General features: G+C 36.7%; 1 protein-coding gene across 2 annotated transcripts in view; it reads right to left on the bottom strand.

Moving 5' to 3' along the window:
- LOC120423272 (synaptotagmin-11) overlaps positions 1 to 23,770 on the bottom strand; it is a 46,629-nt gene extending 22,859 nt beyond the window's left edge. The window contains exon 1 of one of the 2 annotated variants that reach the window (XM_039587011.2): positions 23,262 to 23,770. In XM_039587011.2, the coding sequence (XP_039442945.1) occupies positions 23,262 to 23,328 (67 nt within the window). In that variant the 5' untranslated portion in view covers positions 23,329 to 23,770. The remainder of the gene's footprint in view (positions 1 to 23,261) is intronic. The other variant, XM_039587012.2, reaches the window with a different exon arrangement.
- Positions 23,771 to 23,978: the final 208 nt, after the last annotated feature.

The raw sequence follows: 23,978 nt of genomic DNA, 5'->3' as shown, positions 1-23,978 counted from the left end.
ACGTTGCTAACCCTCTACTGATTTTATTTCGTTTTTCATGTTAGGAAGTTGAATTTCATTGTACATGAGGTTTTTTTGTTAAAGGTTTTTAGAGCTCCACTTTACATTTTTAGGATCAAATATATTTAGAAATTGTGCAATTATGATGTACTGTAGAGGGTTAACGAAGGACGAGCAAGAAGAGACCTTTCAGAGGATGTTGGCAGAGGATGAGGATGTGGGTTGCGACGAGAGCAACATTACAATTTATGATCACGCGTCGCATTCGATTTGTTCGACACGTGTCTGTGCGTGACGTAATGGCGTTCTCGGCATATCAAGTGGTTTTGCACCACCCCCAACAACTTTCTCTCGCGCAACTGGGGATCAGAGTACGCAGGTTGATTGATATGTTTAATTCATGAGATGCCTCGGATCGGGAGGAAAGAACTTTCTCGTGTGGGATGATCTGGGTAGAAGAGTTGAACGAAGCGAGATATTTTTGCTGTGAATGACGGTTTCATATTTTCAAAAGCTAAGAAAGTTTCCTAGAATATTTATGTTTGGAATTTGAATTTACTTTACTTTTTCCGATGCCTTGTGAGTTGGTGGAGAATGACCAATCCCCAGAATTACGTTGAGTCACTGGAAAATGCAGACTCCAGTAGAAATTTACTACCACTTGCTCAGCTCTAACTCAGGCTTCAGAACAAACTCGATAAATTATGCACTTTTCCAAGGACCCGTTCTTCAATAAGCAGACGAAGAAGCTTGGAATGAGAGATGGAACAGTTCTGAACAAAAGCTAAATTATGTTATGACTTTGACCATCGGGGGTGAAATTCTCCCACGACACTGGTGGTGGAAAGAATTCAATCTCCCTGGTTTGGCCAACGTCCAGCTTTTCCGATCGAACAAACTCAAAGCGCTTTCGTCCCACTGGGCACATGTGGACACTAGGTTAGGGTGACTGTAAGTTTAAAACTTGAAATTTTTATCCGAGAAGTATTTTTTTCACCCATACCTATTTGAAATTTATGCTAAGCCAGTTTTAAACAAAACTAAATAAATAATTTTTGAAAAAGACCACCCCATCAAGCCACCAAGTGCTGCAGCAAGGTGGTGACGTCCGTAATCCTTGAAACATTATGGCTCCTCTGAACGTGCGCTCTCAACGTGACATCGGCAGAGAAAGCATCCTTGGTTGATCTTCTTCTGCTTCTTCTTGCTCCCGATATTGTTCTTATCCTTTTGTTATCACAAAGTTCAGGACGCTGTAGAGTACCCTCCCTGCCGCACCCTCTTTCCTGTCACATAAAAAACGACCAAGTCCGATTATGGCGCAGTTGACAGAAAAGCAGAAGCAAGCAGCGGGCAGGAGTTTGTTGTTGTTTTTTGATGTCTTTACATCGTCGTGATTGTGCTATCTTGTCAAAATTCGATTTCAACTCTGAGATACTCAACAAAACCCAAAAAAAAACTCCGTGCATTGTTCTCACTTTTCATATGAAAGAAGTTTTAATCTTTTCGTGCTTTCTTGACACACCCTGAAAATTGCTGTCAGTCAGATTTCAGGTCAGAACGCGTTTGACACACGTACATGCCCGACTACCGTAAACGTTTTGCCTTCCTCACTGAGGTAAGGCTATAATCCTGCTCGAAAAATGAACTTTTGAAAAACAACTCGTAGACCTATATTCATGTATACCTATCGACTCAGAATCGAAAACTGAACAAATGTCTGTGTGTGTGTGTGTGTGTGTATGTGTGTGCGTATTCACTTTGGTGCTCAAAATACTTGCCAAGTTTTCTCGGCACTGGCTGATCCGATTTGAGTCAAACAAGTTGCATTCGATTTGTTTTGGTGCCCCATACTGCACTATTGAATTGTTTGAAGATCCGATAAGTAGTTCAAAAGTTATGTATAAAAAAGTGTCAGAATTGCGAATCAGGTGCTGGAATTTTGATGCCGGATCTCACTTATCTATATGAAAACTATGTCCGGATCTATCTTCCGACCCATCGTTGGTTAGGTAATCAAAAGACCTTTCCAATGAGTCCAAAACATTGAAGATCTGACAACCCTTTCTCGAGATATGACCACTTAAGTGATATTTATGTACTTTTTTGAAGCCGGATCTCACTTAAATGTATGTAAACTATGTCCGGATCCATCATCCGACCCATCGTTGGTTAGGTAATCAAAAGACCTTTTCAATGAGTCCAAAACATTGAAGATCTGGCAACCCTGTCTCAACTTATGACAATTTAACCCTCTACAACCCAACCCCGCCTCTAGACGGGCTTCGATTTAAAAAATCGCCAAAAATCCATTTTTCAACCAATTTTTGATCTTCAAAAAGCATTGGAAAGAAGAACTTTTAAAATTTTGGAAAATTTTAGGGTTTGAAGTTTGACTTGTTTTATGTGACTTTGCCAATGTTTTTAAAAATGTAATTTTTTTAGGGGTCAACTTTGGCTGTGTTTTTTACTAACATTTCCTATATTTTAAGTAAAAATAAGTATGCAGTAATTTTTCTAGTGCCCCAGACTATGCCTCTACGCATTTATTTACAATTTAAATGATAATGGTTCCATTTTATAGCAGAAAATGTGAAACACATGCAAAAAATTGAAAAAGCTACTGTAAAAACATGAAAAAATTAGATAGGCAAAATGTAATGATAGGAGGTAGTAGAGTAGGCCAAATACTACCAAAAACAAACATAAACTAAACAAGATAAATGCAAATTAAAAAACTAAAAATGAAACAAGAAAAACATAAAACAAGAGAAGTTAAGTTTTTCGTAGAACAAAAGTTGCTCAAAATGACCTCCTGAACACGGGAAAAATAAAAATTTTCGAAAAAAAAATTTTGGCGGTAGAGGGTTAAGTGATATTTATGTACTTTTTTGAAGCCGGATCTCACTTTAATGTTTGTAAACTATGTTCGGATCCATCATCCGACCCATCGTTGGTTAGGTTTGAAGATCTGGCAACGCTCAGTCTCAAGTTATGACCGCTTAAGTGACATTTGTGTATTTTTTTTATTGAGAAATTGGTGTCCAAACCCATCATATCACCAAATGTTTGTAAAAAGTGAGGAAGGCGCCAACCACATAGGTGGATTAAGTTAGTTTTTAATTATAACGCGAAAGTCCGGTGACCAAATTCAACCAAACAAATCGTGTCTATTGTTTACATTGCGTGCTCTAGTTTTTGTTTAATCAAGGTCAAACATTAAAACATCTCGGAACGTCAACATGCGACGTGCGACAAGATAGCACGAGCACGTCGACATGAGATTGCACAGACAGTTCAGTAGGATTTAGTGAGACATGAAGAAAGGGGGTCACTTGGATATGTTTTCGATGGAGACGCTTGATGTATTGTTCTGTCAGAGCTTTCACTGAGCCGCTTAAACGTCGGCAACAGATGAAAGCTTAGCACTCGTTTGACAAAGCATTCATCGCTGTTGATGTATAGTAAACTAGAAAAAAAAACATTCGAAAATGATTACATTTTGGCCAGGTAAAAAATCGCCTATAAAAAAAGCTTGATAAATTAATTAAAATCGAATATCCCTAAAATCTCTACGAAATCGGCTGTTTTCGACCATTTTTATTTTTTGTATTTTTTTATTTGGCTCAAAATTTGTTGGGGCCCTCCCAATGTCCAAAGAAGCTATTTTATGTCATTGGTTCACCCATACAAGTCTCCATACAGTTTTGGCAGCTGTCCATACAAAAATGGTACGTCAATATTCGAAAATCTGTTTCTTTTATATGCGTTTTCTTCTTTGTGATTTAGAGAACTATTAAAATTTTCGAAAATTTCAGGGTTGGAACCTTTCCAATGTTTTTAAAAAGATTTTTTTCTGGCGTCAACTTTGGCTGTGTTTTTTACTGACATTTTCAATATGTTAAGCAAAAATAAGTATTTTTTTATTGGTCCAGACTTTGAATCTACAAATTTTTTACTATTTCAATGGTAATGGTATCATTATATAGTTGAAAACGTGAAAAATTAGCAAAAAATTGAAAAAGGTGTCTGTAAAAACATGAAAAAACTCAAAAGGTAAAGATAGGTGTTGGTATAAAAAGCCAAAGACTATCAAAAACAAATATAAACTTAACAAGATAAATGCAAACAAAAATACTTAAAAAGCAAGAAACAAGAAAAACAAAAACCAGAAAAAACAAGAAAAGTTAAGTTTCTCGCAAAACAAAAGTTGCTTAAAACGACCTATAAACATGGGAAAAATACAAAGTTTTCGGAAAAAATTGGCCATTAGAGGGTTATTTTTTTTTTGCCTTTCTCACCTTACTGAGGAAAGGCTTTAAAATCACTTGGAAAATGAACTTCTTTTTTCGACATCCTACCCACATTGTAACTCAACTATCTCGGCACTGACTGAACCGATTTCAACCGTTTTGGTCTCATTCGATCCAACTTAGGGTGCCAGAAGTCTCTATTAAAAATTATGGAGATTAATTTCAAATTAAAAGTATTTCATTAGTTATGTTAAAAACCTTTTTAAAGAATGTCCGGCGTGATTTTTGTGTTTTTGAAAACCCATTAAGTATTTAAAGGACCTATTTAATGAGCCTAAAAGATTGAAAATCTGATAACCATACCTAAACTTATGAGCACTTAAGTGTTCATTAGAAGACCTTTCTGATAAGCCATTCAGATTGAATACCTGGCAACCCTATCAAAAGTTTTGAGCACCTAAGTTTATGCATTTTTTAAAGTAGGACCTCAGACATTTTGATGAAAAAACTGTCAAAACCTTGTCCAAGTTAGAAAACAAAAAATATATTAAAGAATGATTGAAAATTGATGATCCCTTCTTTATTGAGTTTTAAGTTTTCGAAAGTTATGCATAAAAATGACTGTGCATTTTTTTTATCGAATTATTTATATTTCATTAGGAATTACTATTTAAATGGGAGAAAGGTACCCTCTATTTTGATAGTTTTGATTGATTTCGGTTATAATAGTTACAGATCAACTAAATTAGTGTACTGATTTGGAACTTTTTAATGCTTTTAAAACTGCTGTCTGTGTTCCCAATTTGCCCCAGTTGACAGTATCATTTTTGTACCCATAGTCACCCCTACTCTGATGCTTCTTTTGAAATAATAATAATAATCTCCATCTACATGTATAGTTTAGTTTTTGAGAGCAAGCTTGTCCAAAACAAATCTTTTATTCGTTGCTAATACCAGCTCTGTCACTTTCCTCGGCAGTGCCAGCCATAACATAACGGGAGATAATCCAATCAACGGTGCGGTAAAGCAATTTTGCTAGATTTGCTAGAAGCTGCACGGTACTCATTGCGTATTTTTTTCCTGACCCGTACAATGTGTTAAGCAAAAGTGACGTATGTGCCAAATAAATTTATTAGGTTGCTTTAAAGTTACGATTACAATAGGGTCCTAAAGTCCTGTATAAATTTGTATGTACAGCGATTAAAAACACACTTAAAAACCATTTCGGATCACTTTTTTTTATTTTAATGCAAACTAAAGTTGAAGAGACAAATTTTTTTCGATGGATCAACTATGGTCCCCTTGGAAAGAGCTGTCAAGTAGGACCTTTTCTGTCAAGAAGGACCACGAGGTTAATTTTTTTGTGGTCGTACAAAGGAAAACAATAATATCAGCAATCTAAGCATCATTTTAGAACCCAATTGTAAAATCTGGTAAGATAAAGTTCAAACCATAAATCAGGGAGTTTTTTGTATGGTTCAATGTCCCAAATTTCCTTTTTTTTTTGGTTTTTGGATGTTTTGAAATAATTACAAAAGAAAGATTCGAAAAAAGTTAAAAAATGATAATTTTGGTTAATGGATATTTTCAATAAAACGATAACTTACTAATCGTACAGTAAGTATCCAACAGATCGAAAGTGATTGTTGTCAAACATAGATTCGTTTATTTAAATTGAGCATCAAATCAGAATCTATATTAAATTTCGTTTGATCAAACCCTAGCCATTCTGTCGAAAAATCGATCCCCGACATCACAAATGATAGGACTAATCATTTGCCATTGATGTCTCTCATGTACACTTGTGCCGTTCAACTCACAAAACCTAGGCTTATTCTGTCATCCTACAGAAAGGCCAATCACATCAAAGCCGGCGGCGGCGGCGGTGAAATGCTTCCCAATTTCTAGATAAACCTCCCCGCCAATAGACTCCGGCTTGCTTTGATGATGGCAATTGTGCGACTCCGTTGAATTGGCAACCGTTTCCCGGGGTAACCGAGTCCACGGTGTCTACCTGGATTTGCTGCGATGGTTTTCTTCCAGGTACGACGTAATTGGCCACAAACCGAGCAAAGGATGACAGATAACGCGATTTTAGAGGTTGGCGCACTTGAGGTAAAATTGGGTAACTAGAAGAAATGGTATAATCTAAGAAGGTCGTCGGGATCGATATTGGCACACGGCAAAACTTGAAAGAAACCATCAACGGTGCCAAAAATTACCAATAAGTGTCGAATGAGGCTAAATTTACCACGGCGTCTCGGCGTAATTCGCCGTAATGTGGTAGGTTGGGCAAGACCTTGGCGGTGAATGCTATTTTTGACCTTAACAATTCTGAACAAAATGGTTTTTAAAATGCCTGCGATTTTTTTAATAAAAACGTCACATATTCCAAATAATTTAAAAACTGTTATGATTGAATAGGTCGAAAATAGGTACACCCTCACTTTCTTTGTTGCCCGTGTTCTACCTCCCGCAGAAGAGGCCCATTTTTGGCAGCGATTTTCGGTGGCAATGTTATCGGAACGGTAATTTTCGTCGTTCTCGAGCATGAACCGGGTGAAAATTAGATTACGGGCTTTTTTTTACTTGTTTTCATGACCGTACTTTACGATGCACGCGTCACGGTACTACACGTTTATTAATTTACGCAGGAGTTTATGTGTGTGTGTGTGTGTGTGTGTGTGTGTGTGTGTGTGTGTGTGTGTGTGTGTGTGTGTTTGCATGTGGCCATACCAACGTAACGTGTTAATTCGCCGGGTGACCTTTTCGAAGATTGGCATTAGGTAAAATGAGCATAAAATGTGGCGGATCATGTTATGGTTTTGGCATTTTAGGAGAGAATAAGCTGCTAAGAAGGGTTTGCTGATAAAATGCGTAATTATTATGATTTTTATTATTTGAGAATCTCAAAAATATGTTCACGCATTTACTGTAACATTCAACCATGGACAAACAGACATAATTTATGGAACAACTCGAAAATCAACAATCACTCCTCACAAGAGACTTCTATAGTCACGAATGCACGCACCGCATTTTATAATTATTTATTTAACATTAAAATGCAGTTTCAGGCAATTCAGACATTCAAAATAACCGTTAAATTTCTGATTGGTGGTTTTTGAAAAGGGGACAGGTCTGTTTGTCTGTGACTCAACCTTTAACTGCATTAAATAAGAGCAAATTTTAAAGATTTCAGTTTTTTCTGCATGAGATTTTTATTCATTGTCAAATTCATGCCTTTTCCATACAAAAAAATGCAATCGTCTTACACTAGGACCGACTGGGCAAAGCAATTTTTCAAAAACATGATTTACTTCAAACTCAAACGAAAATCGAACCAATGATTTTTATCAAGTTGATTTCTGTAACAGACCGTATCTTAGCAACCCCAGTTGAATGGCCATCTAAATTCAAACAGAAAAATTATTATTATTAAATTGTTGCTTTTTTTTCTTCGAGAAATATGTTTAAACATAAAAATCAACTACCTAAGCCTAACATTCTACTAATTGACTAAAAATACATAAAAATTGAATACACAATCTTTGTAATAAATAACAATCCATTGATAAAGTGCATCCATTTTTTTGCCCCTTAATTTTCGGGAAATTTTGAAGAAATGTCATAAAAATTTGTGGAAAAGTAAATGAATAGTTAGAATTATGTCCTTAATCATAAGAAACATATTTTTTCATGAAAATTTGAATTTGCATTAGAGTTGGAACTGATTTTTCTCATTACTAAATTTGTTGTACTGAAAATTGCCAAAATTTTAAAATATTTTTTAAATCTTAATTCAATCACACAAACTTCTCGTTAAGAAAGAAATTTTATCTGCTCTTTGTAGAAAATTGTCCAAAGATTTAGTCTATTCATTTCCATTGAGCTAATTTTATCATTTTATAAGTATTTAAGTAATACTATTTTTACCATTTACCAAACCCAAAAGATTTAAAATGTCAAAACCGAGATGGGTTCCGAGAACATTAAAATAAAAAATTCGGCAAGTCTATTATTTGGCACCATGAAAGAAGGGCTCTTTCCCGACATTTTGCGGGGTCCAGCGAAATATTTCGTCGGGGGATCTAGAGCAACTTTTTTTAAAGATTTTTTTTCGATTTATAAGGATTTTTCCTCAGAAAAGTCGATGGAAATCGATGGGTTCATGTTTATTCAATTCCAATTCAATTAGTGTTTATTAGTAAATAATCAATTTACAATTTTGTGTTTCTTATAACCTAATAGAGTTTTGGAGTTCCTTTCAACTATGGTTTACACTATAATTCATTTAGATGTAATTAGATATTCTAACAACAGATTTGGCAAGAGAAGGAAAAATAAAAAAAAAACCTTCGAGATTTGCTAAGGAAAAGGATAGAAATAGAAAAAACTTAAAACTAAATCACAGTTTGTGTTGTCTGTTGACGTCGAAAAACTTCGCTGCACAATACAGCTTATCCGTTGTAGATGTACTTCATCATCAGCTCACTGAGAGCTTGGAATTGTTCTGCCTTGTTTCGGCAGGCACGAAAGCGCGTGAGCATCTCTCCAGCAAGGGCGAAAAACTCAGGAAGCGTGAAGAGATCATCACCGGTAACATCAGCTTGTCCCGGGGGAGTACCGATGCCAGAAGCGGCTACTCTAGCGTACGTACCTCCCCAACCGGGAGGGAACGCTGGTTTGGTTGATGGAACCGCTCCGCCGCCAGCTGCTGCAGCGTTCGAGTTCGAAGTCTTCGGAGGTTGGCGGGACGCTAGCGCTTTCTTCTTCTTGTCCTTCTCTTCGAGGTATTTTTTCCGCGCGGCACAGCCACGGAAATTTGCCGTGTGGTTTCCACCACAGTTCGCGCACTTGACGCGCGCTTTGTGCTGCTGGGCGTTTTCCCCCAGCTGGTCTTTCCGCGGAAGATTGCACCTTTCGGTGAAGTGGGTCTCACCGCACTTTACGCACCGGGGCGGAAGATTGCAATTTCTTGAACCGTGTCCGAACTTTTGACAGCGGTGGCATTGGGCTGCGTCGGCGGGATTCTTCATGTAGAATCGCCACGTCTCAAAGAAGCCGTCCAGTGCTTTGATCCGCCGTAGGTCCTGGATTTTGACGGACCCGCAATCGAAGTACAGGAGGTACAAGGTGTACGTACCTGTCACCGTAGTCGATTTTGAGAGCACCTCTATCTCTCGAGGCTTTACCTTGACGCCCGTCAGGTGTTCTTCCAGGTCGGAGGTCGGGCGGTCCGGCTATCCCTGAAGGACGATCTTCACTGGGACCTTCTCCGCAGGGTCAAATGTGAAGAATTTGAAGTTTCGCAACTTCAACTTCTTCACCACCAAGTCGAAATTTAGCTTCTTGTGTGTAATCACTTGCACTGAAGTTTTACTAATTTTAAGACAATATTGGAGTCCCTCAAGCAACTCGTCAACATCGTCCGCCAACGTATTCAAAACAAAAATTGGGTACTAAAGCCCTATGTCAATTTTTATGTACAACGGTAAAAAACACGATTAAAAACAATTTCTGATCACTTTTTTTCATTTTAATGCAAACAAATTTTTTGGACAAGACAACATTTTTTCGATGGATCAACTATGGTCCCCTTGGAACGAGCTGTCAAGTAGGAGCTTTTCTGTCAAGAAGGACCGCGAGGTTAATTTTTCAAAATTGATTCAAAAATCCATGTTAAACTCTTTGTGGTCGTACAAAGGGTCATTGTACTCAGAAAAATAAGCTTTATCGCTGTCAACAATAATATCAGCAATCTAAGTTTCATTTTAGGACCCAATTGGAGGTGGTCGTCGTTCCTTCGGAGAGTTACCGTTATTCTGCTTTCCTTGCTTGCGCGCAAGTTCATCATCGTCATCGTCGTCGCCAGCATTGCTGCTGTCACTGTCGGTGTTGTTTTCATCTCCACTCAGCATCTCAAATTCGTTGCTGGTGGGAACGTTGGACGTGGTTGTTGTCGTAGTGCTGGTGGACTGCTGCTGCTGCTGGCCGGAAGTGCTTCCGGATGCCCGGGTTGATTATCTCGTCCGTACTGGGGACTCACGTGGACGGTATGACACGTGTAAAAATGAAGGATCGGTGACGTCACCGGGCACGCTCCCGTGCGCGATGGCGGTCGATGCGGCGTTGGTGTGTTTACCTTTCTGCACTCTGCCGGTAGATGAGCTTCGCGGGTTTTTCGAGGCCGCACTCGAACTGCCACGGCCACGGCCGGCCCTTGGCATGCTAGAGCAGCAAACTCGCGGGTAATCACGGTAAATTACGGAGAAAAAATCGAAAAGTTTGAAGAGCTCCGAACACTTGACTGTTGCTGGCTGGTGTTGTTCATGTTTATATTCATCAAATTTCTTATGAATGTGCTGCAAGAAACTCTAAATTACATATTTGACCTCAAATAAAAAGTTTCCAGCTCAAATTGACCAAATTCTTAGCTTTCTTAGAAATAACTTTAAAATCCAAGCTGGAAACCTCCAAACGACCGAATAAAAATCGTTTCTTGTTCTAGAAAACACACCGTGCAAACATAATTGGTATTTTTCTTTCTGCAAAAAAAAACATTCATCAAAGTCACCCCGAGTTATGGTACCCGCTTTGTAGGACAGCCGGCAAAATTGTATGAACAACATGAAAAAGTTGCAGCTTTAAAAAAAAAATCAGGGTTGGTTTTCCTAGAATGTTCAAATTTCTGAAAATTATAACCTAAAAGCGACTAATACTCCAACAAAGTGACCTTAATCAAAATTTCGGTATTTTTTCGATTGCAAATTTTATTTAGGCTTCAAACAAAAATGTTTGACCTCATTTTCGATATTATTTGTCAATTTGTTAAAGTTCATTTCTTTGGAATTAGATTTTGCACAATGGCTATAATATGATTTTTAGTACCTTAAAACATATAATCAGCAATTCCCCACGAAAACAGCATGATCCTAAAAAAAAGTTCTCCGATCGTGCTCAAAATTTTTCTGGGGGTTCCGTAACTAAAATACGCAACTTTTGGACCCTAACATGTATAGGTCATCGCTGAAATTTCAAGTTATCGCAGTTTTAGTGAAAAAAGTAGTTTTTTCCCGTTTTCGTCATTATCCAATTTTTGCGCGTGGCGCGTCGAAAAATTCAGTTTTTATTTTCAAAAAATCGTATCTCAGAGTATCGAAAACATAACTTCTCCATTTTTTGATATGTTTATGTGAAATTTTCCGAGGAATCCGATAAAAATATTTTCAGACATAGGCTCTTTGGTCCCGAGACCTTCAAAACAGCATTTTAAGTTTTCATACGACCTTTTCATATGTAAAGCTAGATTTTTGAAAGTTCTTACTATTTTTCTTAAATAGCCAAACTAATCACCTTTCTTTTGCGTCTATGACAGCTAAAATCGGATGAAATGGTGCAGAGATATGATTTTTTGAAAAAAGTGTTTTTTGAGAAAATCGACGAAAATTGCCATTTTCGGACCACCCTAATACGGCGTAGGTCACCCTAATGGCCAAACAAAAAAAAAAGGGGTTTAATTATTTCAGCCAAACAACCCCTAGAAAAATTTTGAGCCCGATCGGAGAATTTTTTTTTTCGAACCATGCTGTTTTCGTGGGGAATTGCTGAATAACAAAAATAAAAAAATACGTTTTTTTTTATTCAACTTTTTGTAATAAAACAAGTTAACTTTAAAATCATGATTTTTTTCCGTGTTAACCATTTTTTTCGAAAAGTCCTAATCACATCCTACTACTTTGCTGAAGACACCAAATCGATCAGAAAATCCCATCTCAATATTTACGTACCTATTTTGTATGACCAAACCGCAAAATTGTATCGAGACTTGTATGGAGATTCTAATGATCCAAAATTGCTTATTTTGACATAGGGACTATATGGACATGTCGATTTTCGAAATCGTAGAGTACTACTCTAAATGGTTTGAGTTGAAAATAGTGGCGATTGAAAAAATACCGTTTCAGTACTTTTTGTGAAGATAACTTTCCTCAAGATCTACCAACGGGGCTCAGTTCTTCACACAATCTCACTATCATGATGACTTCAGTGGCCGCTTGTTGGTCACAAAAGGGGTGGTTGGTTGTTTCCAAATTATAGGTAGGGTTTTACGACCGCCGTCATCGAAATCATTATTGTGTCGTTAAAAAGTTTTCCCCCAAATCAGCACCGTTTTCTTGGTGTCGTGATTTTCTTGAAGCTTAAGGGTGGTTGAAGATTTTTGATTCCATGATTAGCTTTGACAAGTTCAAGACTTGTTGGTTCCCATTTAGAATCTTTGGGGTGATTGAAAAAAAAAAATCTTAAAGCTTCACAATTTTCTTGCAGTTAAACTATAATTTCCCTTTCTCACAAAATTGTTTATATCCTCCAAATTAATCCCTGTGGACCTTCAGGAGGCACGTTACAATCCCACCCAGAATAAGCCGGGGAAAAATGATGCTGGTCCTCCTCCCATGTGACCCAACGGGGAGATTAAGCCTATTAGGAAGCTTTCCCTACGTACGAGAGGCACCACGACGAGATCTGCTGGAGATTTACGGCCAACCATAAAACATAGAAATATGGTCCCTGCCTTGGAGGAAATTTATGTTGCCGGTTGGATTTTTTGGACCAGAAGGGAGCGTCATGCCGAAACTACTGGGGAGGGTTAGTACTTGCAGTGTGGTGCTGGTCTATGACCGTCTTCAGTGTGTGTGTTGGGGCTTGCAGGAAAATAAAAAATACGAGTGATTCACGAGGAGGAAACGCTTTTTCTCGGGAAAATGGAATCATCGGAAACATTGAAAACGAAATGTATCTATTGCAAGATTCCGCATGTATGATGGAGAAGTGGCTGCCAAAATGTCGAGACTGTCTGGCAAAAAGTGGTGCCAAAACACAACTGGAAGTTGATTTTGGAGGAGTTCATTGATCGGATTGTACTGACAAGCTTAACTTTTAGTAGTAAAGTTGTTGCCAACATGTTTTAAAGTTTATATTCCATTGGCTTTTCAATGCTAAAAGGATTGTAATGTGCATTTTACATTATTTGTTTCCAAAAACAAAGTTTCAGCTAAAATTGTTTTTTTTACAAAGAAAGTTTTGCGGTCTGTCTCCATAAGCTCACTATTAATAAAAGCCGGCGGCGAAATTATGGTAAAGTAAAGTTCGGGTCTCAATTGATTCAAGTAATTTTTTGTTCATATTATATGTTTCTTAGTCCAAATTTCAATGAACCTTCTGCTAAGTAGCTGGTTCTCCCAAAATCGTCCACCACCTGTGGTGAACTAAACTCATTGTCATACCGCCAGGTTAACCGTTCCAAAAAAAAACTGTCAACATAGTTTTCTTTATAGCTCAATCACGCTTTCGTGCTGCCAAACATTTAATTATAATCTGCTGCTCCATTTGGGGCTGGATGGATCTAATTTGCCGGGGCCAAGATAGTGGAAGGAAAGGTACTTTCAAAAATAAATGAGCTCGATAATGGCGGGGTCACAAAGCGAACGTGACTACGATGGGACAGATTATTATGGCACCTCATTTTCTCAAATTGATAACCTCACTTTCGTAAGGTTTCTCAGTCTTTAAGAGGTTAAACGTGGAACAATTCAAAGGATAAACTTGAAATGCTTGAAACTTAAAGTAATTTAAACAATTTTAAAGAAAACAACATTCCTAATAAGATTTACATCACTGAATTCCTACAAAAGGAGCAAAACAAGCAGAACAAATTATCTCCAGTTGTCGTCCCAACTGTGGAGAAAAGGTTCGGATCTGATCCTTTTTTACCCATCGGAGACGCCCCATAAAGGTTCATGGCCTGGAACTAAGTCTAATCAATTTGCTGATGCTGATTATTATTTATTATCTTTTGCGAAAAGGGTCTGACATTTGGCACCCCATTTGGAATAAAAATGCAACTTGATGATATTGACTTGAATTTCCTCGAAATTTTAAATGTATTGTAAGTTATTATATAGTTACAAATTGAGTCACCAACAAACTTTATAAAAAGCAAAATAAAGTAAGTTAAACTGTTCTTCTTTGAATCATTGAAATCGATATGAATCATCGCCGGAAACGACACCAGTAAGTCCGTGTTGTGGGTAAACAATTCTACACCTGGAGCCACAACCGTATCGGCGGCATCGGGCCATTAGCCTCGCTGGCTCCACACGGAATCGCCTGTTCTCGTAGAAAACCGACCTGCCAGAACGTGCCGATTGACTCAAAACTGGACGGAGGGTAGGTAGATGAATTGTGGTCGAAAATTTAACATTTTTTCTACACATGTTTTTGAACATGATTTTTGAAAATTTATCATATGAAATTAAATAAAAATAATTTCCAAAAAAAAAAGTGTCAAATGCCCATTTACCCTACACATTTTACCCCACTGGAAAAAAAAAAACAAACTATTAAAAAGCTGACTGTTGCGTGAGTTGGGGTGGTTCGGAATGAATAAGACCTAAATTGTTTCCCTCCCCTGCCATGTGCCTTGTTTGCCGGAACAGCAAAAAGGTGGTTGTTGTTCGCCCCATGCAGCCCCCCTCCTCTGGGACAGACTGGAGCCATCCGCCCGGAAAGCAGCCGCCACAAATGAGACATTTTGGGGCCATTTGAAAGTGGAGTATGTCGAGAAAAAAGGAGTAGCGTGGCATTTAGCAGTTTTTATGATTTCAGCTCTTCAAAATAATGGTTGGTTCTGTTATAAAACAATAAACAATAAACAATAAACAATAAACAATAAACAATAAACAATAAACAATAAACAATAAACAATAAACAATAAACAATAAACAATAAACAATAAACAATAAACAATAAACAATAAACAATAAACAATAAACAATAAACAATAAACAATAAACAATAAACAATAAACAATAAACAATAAACAATAAACAATAAACAATAAACAATAAACAATAAACAATAAACAATAAACAATAAACAATAAACAATAAACAATAAACAATAAACAATAAACAATAAACAATAAACAATAAACAATAAACAATAAACAATAAACAATAAACAATAAACAATAAACAATAAACAATAAACAATAAACAATAAACAATAAACAATAAACAATAAACAATAAACAATAAACAATAAACAATAAACAATAAACAATAAACAATAAACAATAAACAATAAACAATAAACAATAAACAATTATTTTCTAAGGTTTTGTGAGTTTTCCAGTCAATAGAATATGAGCAGATCTTCATTTCTAATTGTTTCAGTAATATTTTTGTATTTTTTTCCAGTTTTTCCAACATGAAAAAGATTTTGAAGATTTTTCACTTTATGCGTCATCTCATATATTTTTTCAAATTAATTTATTTTTATTTCAGTAAAGCCGTTGCAAAGTTTTTGACCTCCGACTTTGGCCAAAATCAAGAGGGAGCAGGAAATGGAGGAGGCAACAAATCTACACTGAAAAAAAATAAAAGTACCAAATTCCTAAATTCTAGGAATTTTGGCTCCTTTCCTTATTAAGTAATCCAAAAAACCCGATTACTAAACATGGAAAAGACGCAAAATTCCTAGAATAAAGGAATTGGGTACTATTTTTTTATTTCAGTGTAAGTATTGACGAATTTTCGCTTGAAAAAAATGTTTAGTAGAACTGACCGGAAATTCATGTAAAGTAAAAGTAAATCTTTCCCTGTTCCTGAGAGGAAAACCCGTGAAGAGTATCGGGGCCGGCATTTACAAAGCGGATTCAGTGGCAGTTTTAAACTCAACTAATGTTAACATGTTGAGGTTAATGTTGACATTCCATAGGTCGCCTCCCTAAGGTGTCGTAATAAGGTCCAGCTTGTGACGATGCACTACCTTCCCTTTACTACACAGCAAAAATCCGATGGTAAAATCGCATGCAAAAGGATGCACATCACCTTCGTAAAAACAGACACTTAATATTACACGCTGCATGTACAATTTTTGTAAAATAAATTGCAACCGACGGGACTCAAACCCAGCACTTACAGTAAGGACTGGCGCCTTAGCCCGCTCGGCCATCAGACCGATGAAAAATGAAAAAGGAAAAACGTATATGTGAGCTTGACATTTCGGTCAAGTAGGTTTCCCATACTGATGGGCTACATATTTCAGGGTGTAATATTACACAGAACTTCATAAAATAATGCAAAATTTATTTTACACCCAGGCCTTTTTACACGCAGCTGGATTACTACTTTATTTGCTGTGTAAGCAATCGAATCCAGAAGAGAAACGATCACCAGTTGTGTTGGTCCGAGCCGGGATTTGAACCCCGATCTACCGCTTACTAGGCGGAAGCGTTACCACTAGGCTACGTGACTCGGTCCGGAAATTCATGGAAGTTCAAAATATTTTTGATCGATCCCACACACAGATGCTAAATATGATTTTGAACGCAGGAAAATGCATTTCAAATTAGGTTCAGTTGATTAGACTTCTATTTCCATTACAATTTTGAAGTTTTTTGAAAATATTTTTTATCCCTCATTTTTGGGACCAATTTTGGGAGGGCGACATAATATTTGAAAAATATTTGCAACGGCCTAAAAATCGTTGGATAAGGATCGACAAGTTTTTTCAAAAATATTTTGCATTTGACTTTTTTTAGAACAGAGATCATAATATGCTTATTAGAAAATCACTAATTTTCAATCTTTTGTCCTTTCAACATTTTATCCATTCAACACTGTGTTTTTCGACTTTTGTCATACATTTTTTTGCACTGTTTCACAAATGCATAAATGTCCCAATTGCAATTTAAATCAATTTAGAAAAACGTGTTAATTTCACTATCGCGTACTTGTCATTATAATCCTTATTAAACAAAGTTAAATACAATGGTACAATTTTCTTATTATTCTATGTAATTGGGACGATTTGGCCTGCTCATCTTCGACCCAATCGAGTAATCAAAAGAAAACATCGCATTCTGGCTAAATTTTGACAGAATGCTTCATCATCTCAAAATGATTGATGTAACAAAATCTTATTAAAAGTTCCCGAAACCGCATAATTTCATCAGTATTCACCGTCTCCTGATCAAATCAGCATCCTTCAACTTCATAAATATTAATAACCCTTGCACTACTCTCGCACTCGTGAATATTCAACGAAAACCCCCTTTTTCCTCCAAGCAATTCTCGCTCTAAAATCACTTCATTTTTTCATTGCAAATGCATCAGCTGGAAAAGAACGAGGGGGTAAGGACAAAATAAAACAAAAACCTGTGACCCCATCAGATTTCCACCGGGACTAAGTTTCACTAGTAGTATAAGTTGCACTTCCCCCGAGGGATTGGGCAACAACACTCTGCGACTGCATGGCGTCGGCGCCATTTATACCACGTTCAAGCCTCGTGTTCGCTGCAGGCGGTCCACCACCCCTCCTGGCGTTAAGAAAATCGGTGACGTTGCGGGGAAATTCAAATTACGTTCCGATGCGAAGTTGTGCTCTTCTTTTGTGGAAGAATCTGGTAGATGCCTAACTTCAGGCGCGCACATGCTTTGAAATTGTTCGAAATGTTCGCGTTGCCTACTTACAGGCGAAATAATTTTTCAATATTGGAATTGTTCGCGTTACATTTCACTGAGTTCGCAATTTGTATCCAAGTTACGAATGAATGAACTCGAAGAAACAAAAAATGGATGCTCATTTTTCCGCAAATCGCAAACAAAGTGCTCGAATCCGTCAGTAATTTATGGGGGTGCATCATTCATTCTGCCTACGCTGGAAAATTCAAACCACTGCTCGCTTGCAAAATCCCGGGGCTGACCTTAACCTTCCCCATCTTGGTTCAAATCTTCCATTGTGGATGCCCTTCCTTTACCCCTGGTGTCTTTCAAGGGCGAAATCTGTCAAACTTGCTGACTACGACGGGTTCGACCAAAGGAATTACCGTAATTTTACGTCGAAAGTTATTTTCTTCTGATTCATTTCCTGAAAATCATCGAATCAATCCCACCCCATCGTACGGTGCAAAAAATCTGGGCAACAAACAACGCAGCATAAATCGCAATATGGGTTCTGCTGCTGCGCTTGTTCGGAAAGAGCATTTTGTGGTTTGGGAAAACCATTACACAACAGCACGTGCGGAAAAGCGTTTATCGGTTATACTCTGTTGAACATAACCCGGAATGATCCGGCAGATCCGGAAAGAGTGATGAAGGGTCAATAAATCAATAACAAGTGGTAACAAGAGTATCGAAATAAAAGAATATTATATACAAAAACTTCTAAAAAAACTGCATCTTTGAAGATCGTCATCAAAGTTCATGGAAACTGCACTGTCTCAATCTAAAATTAAATTAATTCTTCCAAATTGAAATTTGCTCCCACGTTTAGTTGCAAGACCCGGGCAATAATTCAGATAAGCTCTCGTGGGTGTGTTAAACCAGGTGGAAATTTAAACGACTGAGCTGACAGTGCACTCAGCATCCGAAAGCTGTAGGTGTGACTATCAAAGAGTTGTTGACCGGGACAACGAAAAGTGACGAACTACACAGAAAGATTAGAATTTTTGTGCGGAGTTTGATCCAAATTCAGTCAAGTTTTGCTCCGATTTAATTTTCGGAGGTTCCCGGGGGACATTACGAGCTGGTTCCAGAGTGGCCAGTGGATTCAAAAACATTTGGGACTTGGGTCATACAAAAATGCAAAAATTTGTATTTGTATTGAACCATTTAAATCAAAAATATGTTGAAAAGTATTACTTTTCTGAACAACTGCTGAAAAGTTCCACAGTTCAACATCCATTTCAGTGCTGAAAAGTAGAGCTTTTCAGCATTTATTTTGAAAATTGCTACTATTCGATTCTGTAATTTTTGGTACAGAAAAGTAGGCTATTTCGTCAGAAACGTCATTTCCTACAAAACTTGCAAAATACCCTCCCAACCAAAATCCATTTGCTCCAACTTGCTTGCTGTTGGCCTATTTTACGTCTTTTAACACCCATGGTATTTTCCATAAAAGTGCAGATACAAACTAGACCCCAGCTGGTTAGTGTTTTTCAGCCAGCGAGGGATTTTCAAAAAAATCGAAATCTTTTAGTTACTCAATTCACGAATTATTCATACTTACATATATATCATAATCATTTTGAATAATATCTCTGTTGAATGAATATGTAGGGGAGAGTGGGGAGACTTGATCCCCTTTTTTTGTATCGCACATAACTCTATCAATTTCTCACAAAACTATAAACTTTTTGCATGAATTGAAAGCTTAAACATTCATCTATGTTTGGCTAATAAGGGTATTGCATCGGATGAACTCTTCGAATCATGCCAAGCGTTTTAAAAAAATATTTTAAACCGGCATTTTAAAAATGTTAGGGGTTACTTGATTCCCCTTTCAACATTTTGAAGAAATCTTAAGCAAAATGTTTCTTATTCATCCAAACTTTTAATTTTCTATAAGTTACAGTAATTTCACATAAAACCTGTACGTTTGTGTTCAAACTATAACAAGTTTAGTATGTAAAATATTTAAAAACTTATAATATTATTTTTTAAACCAAAATTAAGCATGTTTACAAAAGCTGGAAATTTTTGTTTACAAAACTTTTGAAAAAAGGTTCAAACTGCAGTAAGTTATTACAACTATACTAAAGGAAACTATGTATGAAAACCCAGCCCAATTAATTAATCTTGAGGCTGATTCCAGTGACTGTAAAAATGCAGGGATCGAGTCTCCCTAAACGCTCTTTTTTAAACAATTGATTGTAAAAATAGTATGACGATTAGTTTAACATCAAATGCGTAAGGGTTTTTGAGTTGATAAGTTTATCAAACAATTCATAAATAAAAAATATTTTTTTGAAAATTTTTGTAGTGTTTTCTATGCATATCAAAAAAAGAAAAAAAGATCTTTTGGAAGTTTTTTGCAGCTCGTTTTAGAAAAATGTGTGTAACTCAATCTAAATACTTTTTAATTTTTTTCTTTGTTTTCTACAATGAGTTTTAGTTAATTTCGCACAAATTTCTAGAACAAAGCTAATTGTTTTACCCACATGCTGACGAGATACTAATGGAATGATTGAGTATTGAAAATAAATGGGAAAAAAGTTCTTTGAATAATTATAAAGTTTCAAAAAATACATTTTTGCAATCCCGTCGTGTACTATTAAGTTTCAAAATTAACAGATTCGAATAGTTATACTTTTTAAAATAAATGCTGAAAAGTTCTAGTTTTCAGCACTGTTGATGCTGAAAAGTTGAACTTTTCAGCACTTGTTTCGAAAAGTAATACTTTTCAACATTGTTTTGATTTAAACGGTTTATCAACAAAATACATGCACATTTGACTTCTAATTCCACTCAAAGGGTGTTTTTCAGAATTTCAAAAAATGTTGTATGGAACTCGGTGCAAAACTTGATTTTTTCAGCACTCGTCGTATTTATACAACTCGGTGAACCTAGTTGGATAAATGTACGACTCGTGCTGAAAAAATCCTCTTTTTGCAACTTGTTGCATAAACTACTATTATGGCACTCATTTGTGTCCTAAAAAAACACATTTCTCTGCAGAGCTTTGTTGGTTAAATGTACGACTCGTTCTGAAAAAATCATTATTTTGCAACTTTAAGCGTAAACTACCATTTTATTTATTGAATACGATCGGTTCAGAATAATTTCTGTAATTAAAAATTAGCTTGATTAGCTTAAATACATATTTAAATTAAAAAAAATGTTTGTATTATTATTTTTTGAAACAGTCGGTATTTTTTTGAATAATTTTTCAAATAAGGCCGTTGCAAATATTTTTTAAAGTTTATATCGCCCCATCCCTCCTTCAAAATTTTTCCGATATTTTTTTTTTAAAACACTTGAAAATTTCAATTGAAATATAGGTCAAATCAACTGAAAACCATCTAAAATGTCCTATTCTGTATTGATAATCATATTTAGCATGGTTGGGATAGTTTAACAATATTTTGACCTTTTATGAAATTCCAATGTACATCACCGCAAAAACTTTATTTTCTCGCAAAAAATAAATTTTCTTTTATCTTTAGAAATTTTGGAAACTTATGATTGCAAAATAAATGCATTTTAAAACACTTTTTTCATTAAAATGTTGAAACCGTGACCTGTAATTTCATTTTTTTTAACATTTTTTTAACGTCAACAACGGTTGAGTGCTTTTTAATTCGAATACATTCGAATTAGCGAGCATTCAAATTAGCGGACATTCGAAGTAGCGAAATTCAAAATAATGAATCTGCTTTGTTTTCAAACAACGCATGATTTGATGAATTATAAATATATTACTTTCCAAAACATTTCGCACAACCAAAATAATAAAATAAAATTCCGGCATGTGTGGATGATTCTTTAAAAAAAGATTTTCAAATTCTGAGAAGAGTTTAAGACTAGGTTTGGGATCAAATTGTAAGTATTTTAAATGTTCAGATAAATTTAAAATAGAGCTGATAAGTTTACCACACACAAAACATAAGTTGTGAAAGCTTCTGTATTTAAATCAAAATATACAGTAGTAATTTATTTCAATCCTTTCAAAATAAAAGAAAGGGGCGGGGAGAGGGAGGGGGGACAAATTCTTTAAAATAAGTCAAGGGTTGAGTGAAACGAAAGAGGTTAAGAACCACCTCACCTCAAGTGAGTATCTAATTATGATTTAAGTGCTCAAAACATTGGATTAGGATCACAATTCACACTTCTCCACTTTCATCATACAATAAGATTTACTGAAATACTTATATCTGCTGAAAAGTTGTTTAGTTCAGACTCTTCCGAAGCCTCGATTAAGTGAACCTCAGAATACAATTTATGTGGTTGATTTCCTGTTTTAATACCAAATCAAGATTCTTAATAACCCATCGTCGCCATATTAGCTGCCATCTTGGATTCTATTGCATATTCCCAAATTACTATGGAATATTTAGGTTCCATATTTGAGCTCAACTACCCAACATATGATGACACATTCTTCGGCCTGGTATACCAATGGAATAATTTTAAAACTTAATTCATAGGCAAAATGGATTTTATGATTGGATTCTACAATGTCTTCTAAAACCAACATTCACAAACTTTCAACGATTTACCTTTGACGCAATTGAAGTATTAACTCCAATAAACTGAAATATCATGTTTTCAAGCACCTCAAAATCCCTTCCGGAAAACCAGAAATATCTCCTGTGGTCAGAAACAATTTTTCCAAGTTAACGTTGTAACTTCTCGAAATGTAAAGCGGATGCTTATTTTTGATTCTCGAGTCTGAACTGTTTTCAAACTTATTTATAAAATAAACTTATTCGTTAAGATTGTCCGACAAGTTCTTGTAGGGCAATTTAAGTTTTAAATTTGGTATTGACCAACCTAACCTAATAAAGTTGCTGATATATTAGTGTAATTACTTCTGCGTTGAATTAAACCGTGCTTAAAAAGAAAATATTTTATGAATTTTAAACAAAGTCATCATGAAATGTAAATGAATGCTATCTACATTAGTTCAGAATAATTTTACACCTTGAACCTCTCAGGACTCTTCAACATAAATCAACTCACATCTCGCTTCCACAAAACTCTCAGTCGTGTCTCTTTGCATTACAATGTAGGCCCTAATTACAAAGCTCCACAAACAGCAGCAGCAGTAGCGGCAGCATCATGTGCAAGATAACCCAGGGCCCCCACATAAACTGCGAACTCAGATCAGTAAATTAGTCAGACAAACATTCTCTCTCAAAAGTAGATAGCGCTGTATGTTGTGTGGGGAAAACCCCTCCAAGAGCGTTCTAGTGTGTGGGTGGATGATTCTCGCATCTCCCTCTCCACCTTCCTCTCCCACAATTTCGTTCCGGATCATTTATGTAACCGCTCAATTTGGTCCACCCGGTGGCCAAGTACCACCTTCCTTCAACCCCTCAAACCCGTTTCGCTCCCCTTATGCCAACAGATGGCGTTGCTGTCACCCCCGCCAAACTCCTAAATGTATGCAAAGAGAAGCTGTGGGTGACGTTCGAGCCAGCACAAATTTGTCTTATTTTACCAGTTTCGAGGGTGGCCATATCCGGGCTGGTACCGCCGTCGATGATTCCGCCACCGTGGTCTCCCATGGTGGTCGATCCGAGTGAGAGTTACGGGAACTGCGCCGCGTCCGGTCGGTTAAGTGTCCACTTCCGACTTAAGGTTGGCAAGCAGCTGGACTTGGAACACTCTTCTTCTATTGGAGACTGCTGTTTTCCAAACACACCACTGATTCACCAAATCGATAACTTTCTTCCCTTCCCTTGTTACAAAGGTTGAACTCACGCTTCACTTCGAGAAGGGTTTTCCTCTCCTCAAATTTGAGGTATCAATTTTTGAAGGACTATTTTCTCCAAATCAAGCACTTTTCTTCAAGTTTATCCGAGTTATTCTGTCTCCAAACACCTTAAACTCCACAAACTTGCACTAATTTCCACTCAAAAGGTTAGAAAGCTCGCGAAAACTCACTCCGGAAAAGCCCGTCGTCTTACATCAACCTGGTCATTGATACCGTTCGATGAAGAGTGACCGATGCTGGGAAGAAACCACGGCCAGGCTTCTTCAGCTTGAAAGCTCGTCCCAAAACAATCAATAGGAGCTTACGGCGCAAGCGCTCTCTCCGTTTTGTGTAATGCCGCGCGTAGGACGAAAGCTTCCGGAAAGCTCTCTCGTGAGAGGCACGATCCCGCTCTCAGTCGTCATTACAAAATGTCAAACACGGCGCGCAGCATTGTTTTGT

The sequence above is a fragment of the Culex pipiens genome, chromosome 3, assembly GCF_016801865.2.
Source record: "Culex pipiens pallens isolate TS chromosome 3, TS_CPP_V2, whole genome shotgun sequence".
Lineage (NCBI taxonomy): Eukaryota > Metazoa > Arthropoda > Insecta > Diptera > Culicidae > Culex > Culex pipiens.
Note: the sequence above shows the minus strand (reverse complement) of the source record. Positions and strands in the feature narration are given on the sequence as shown.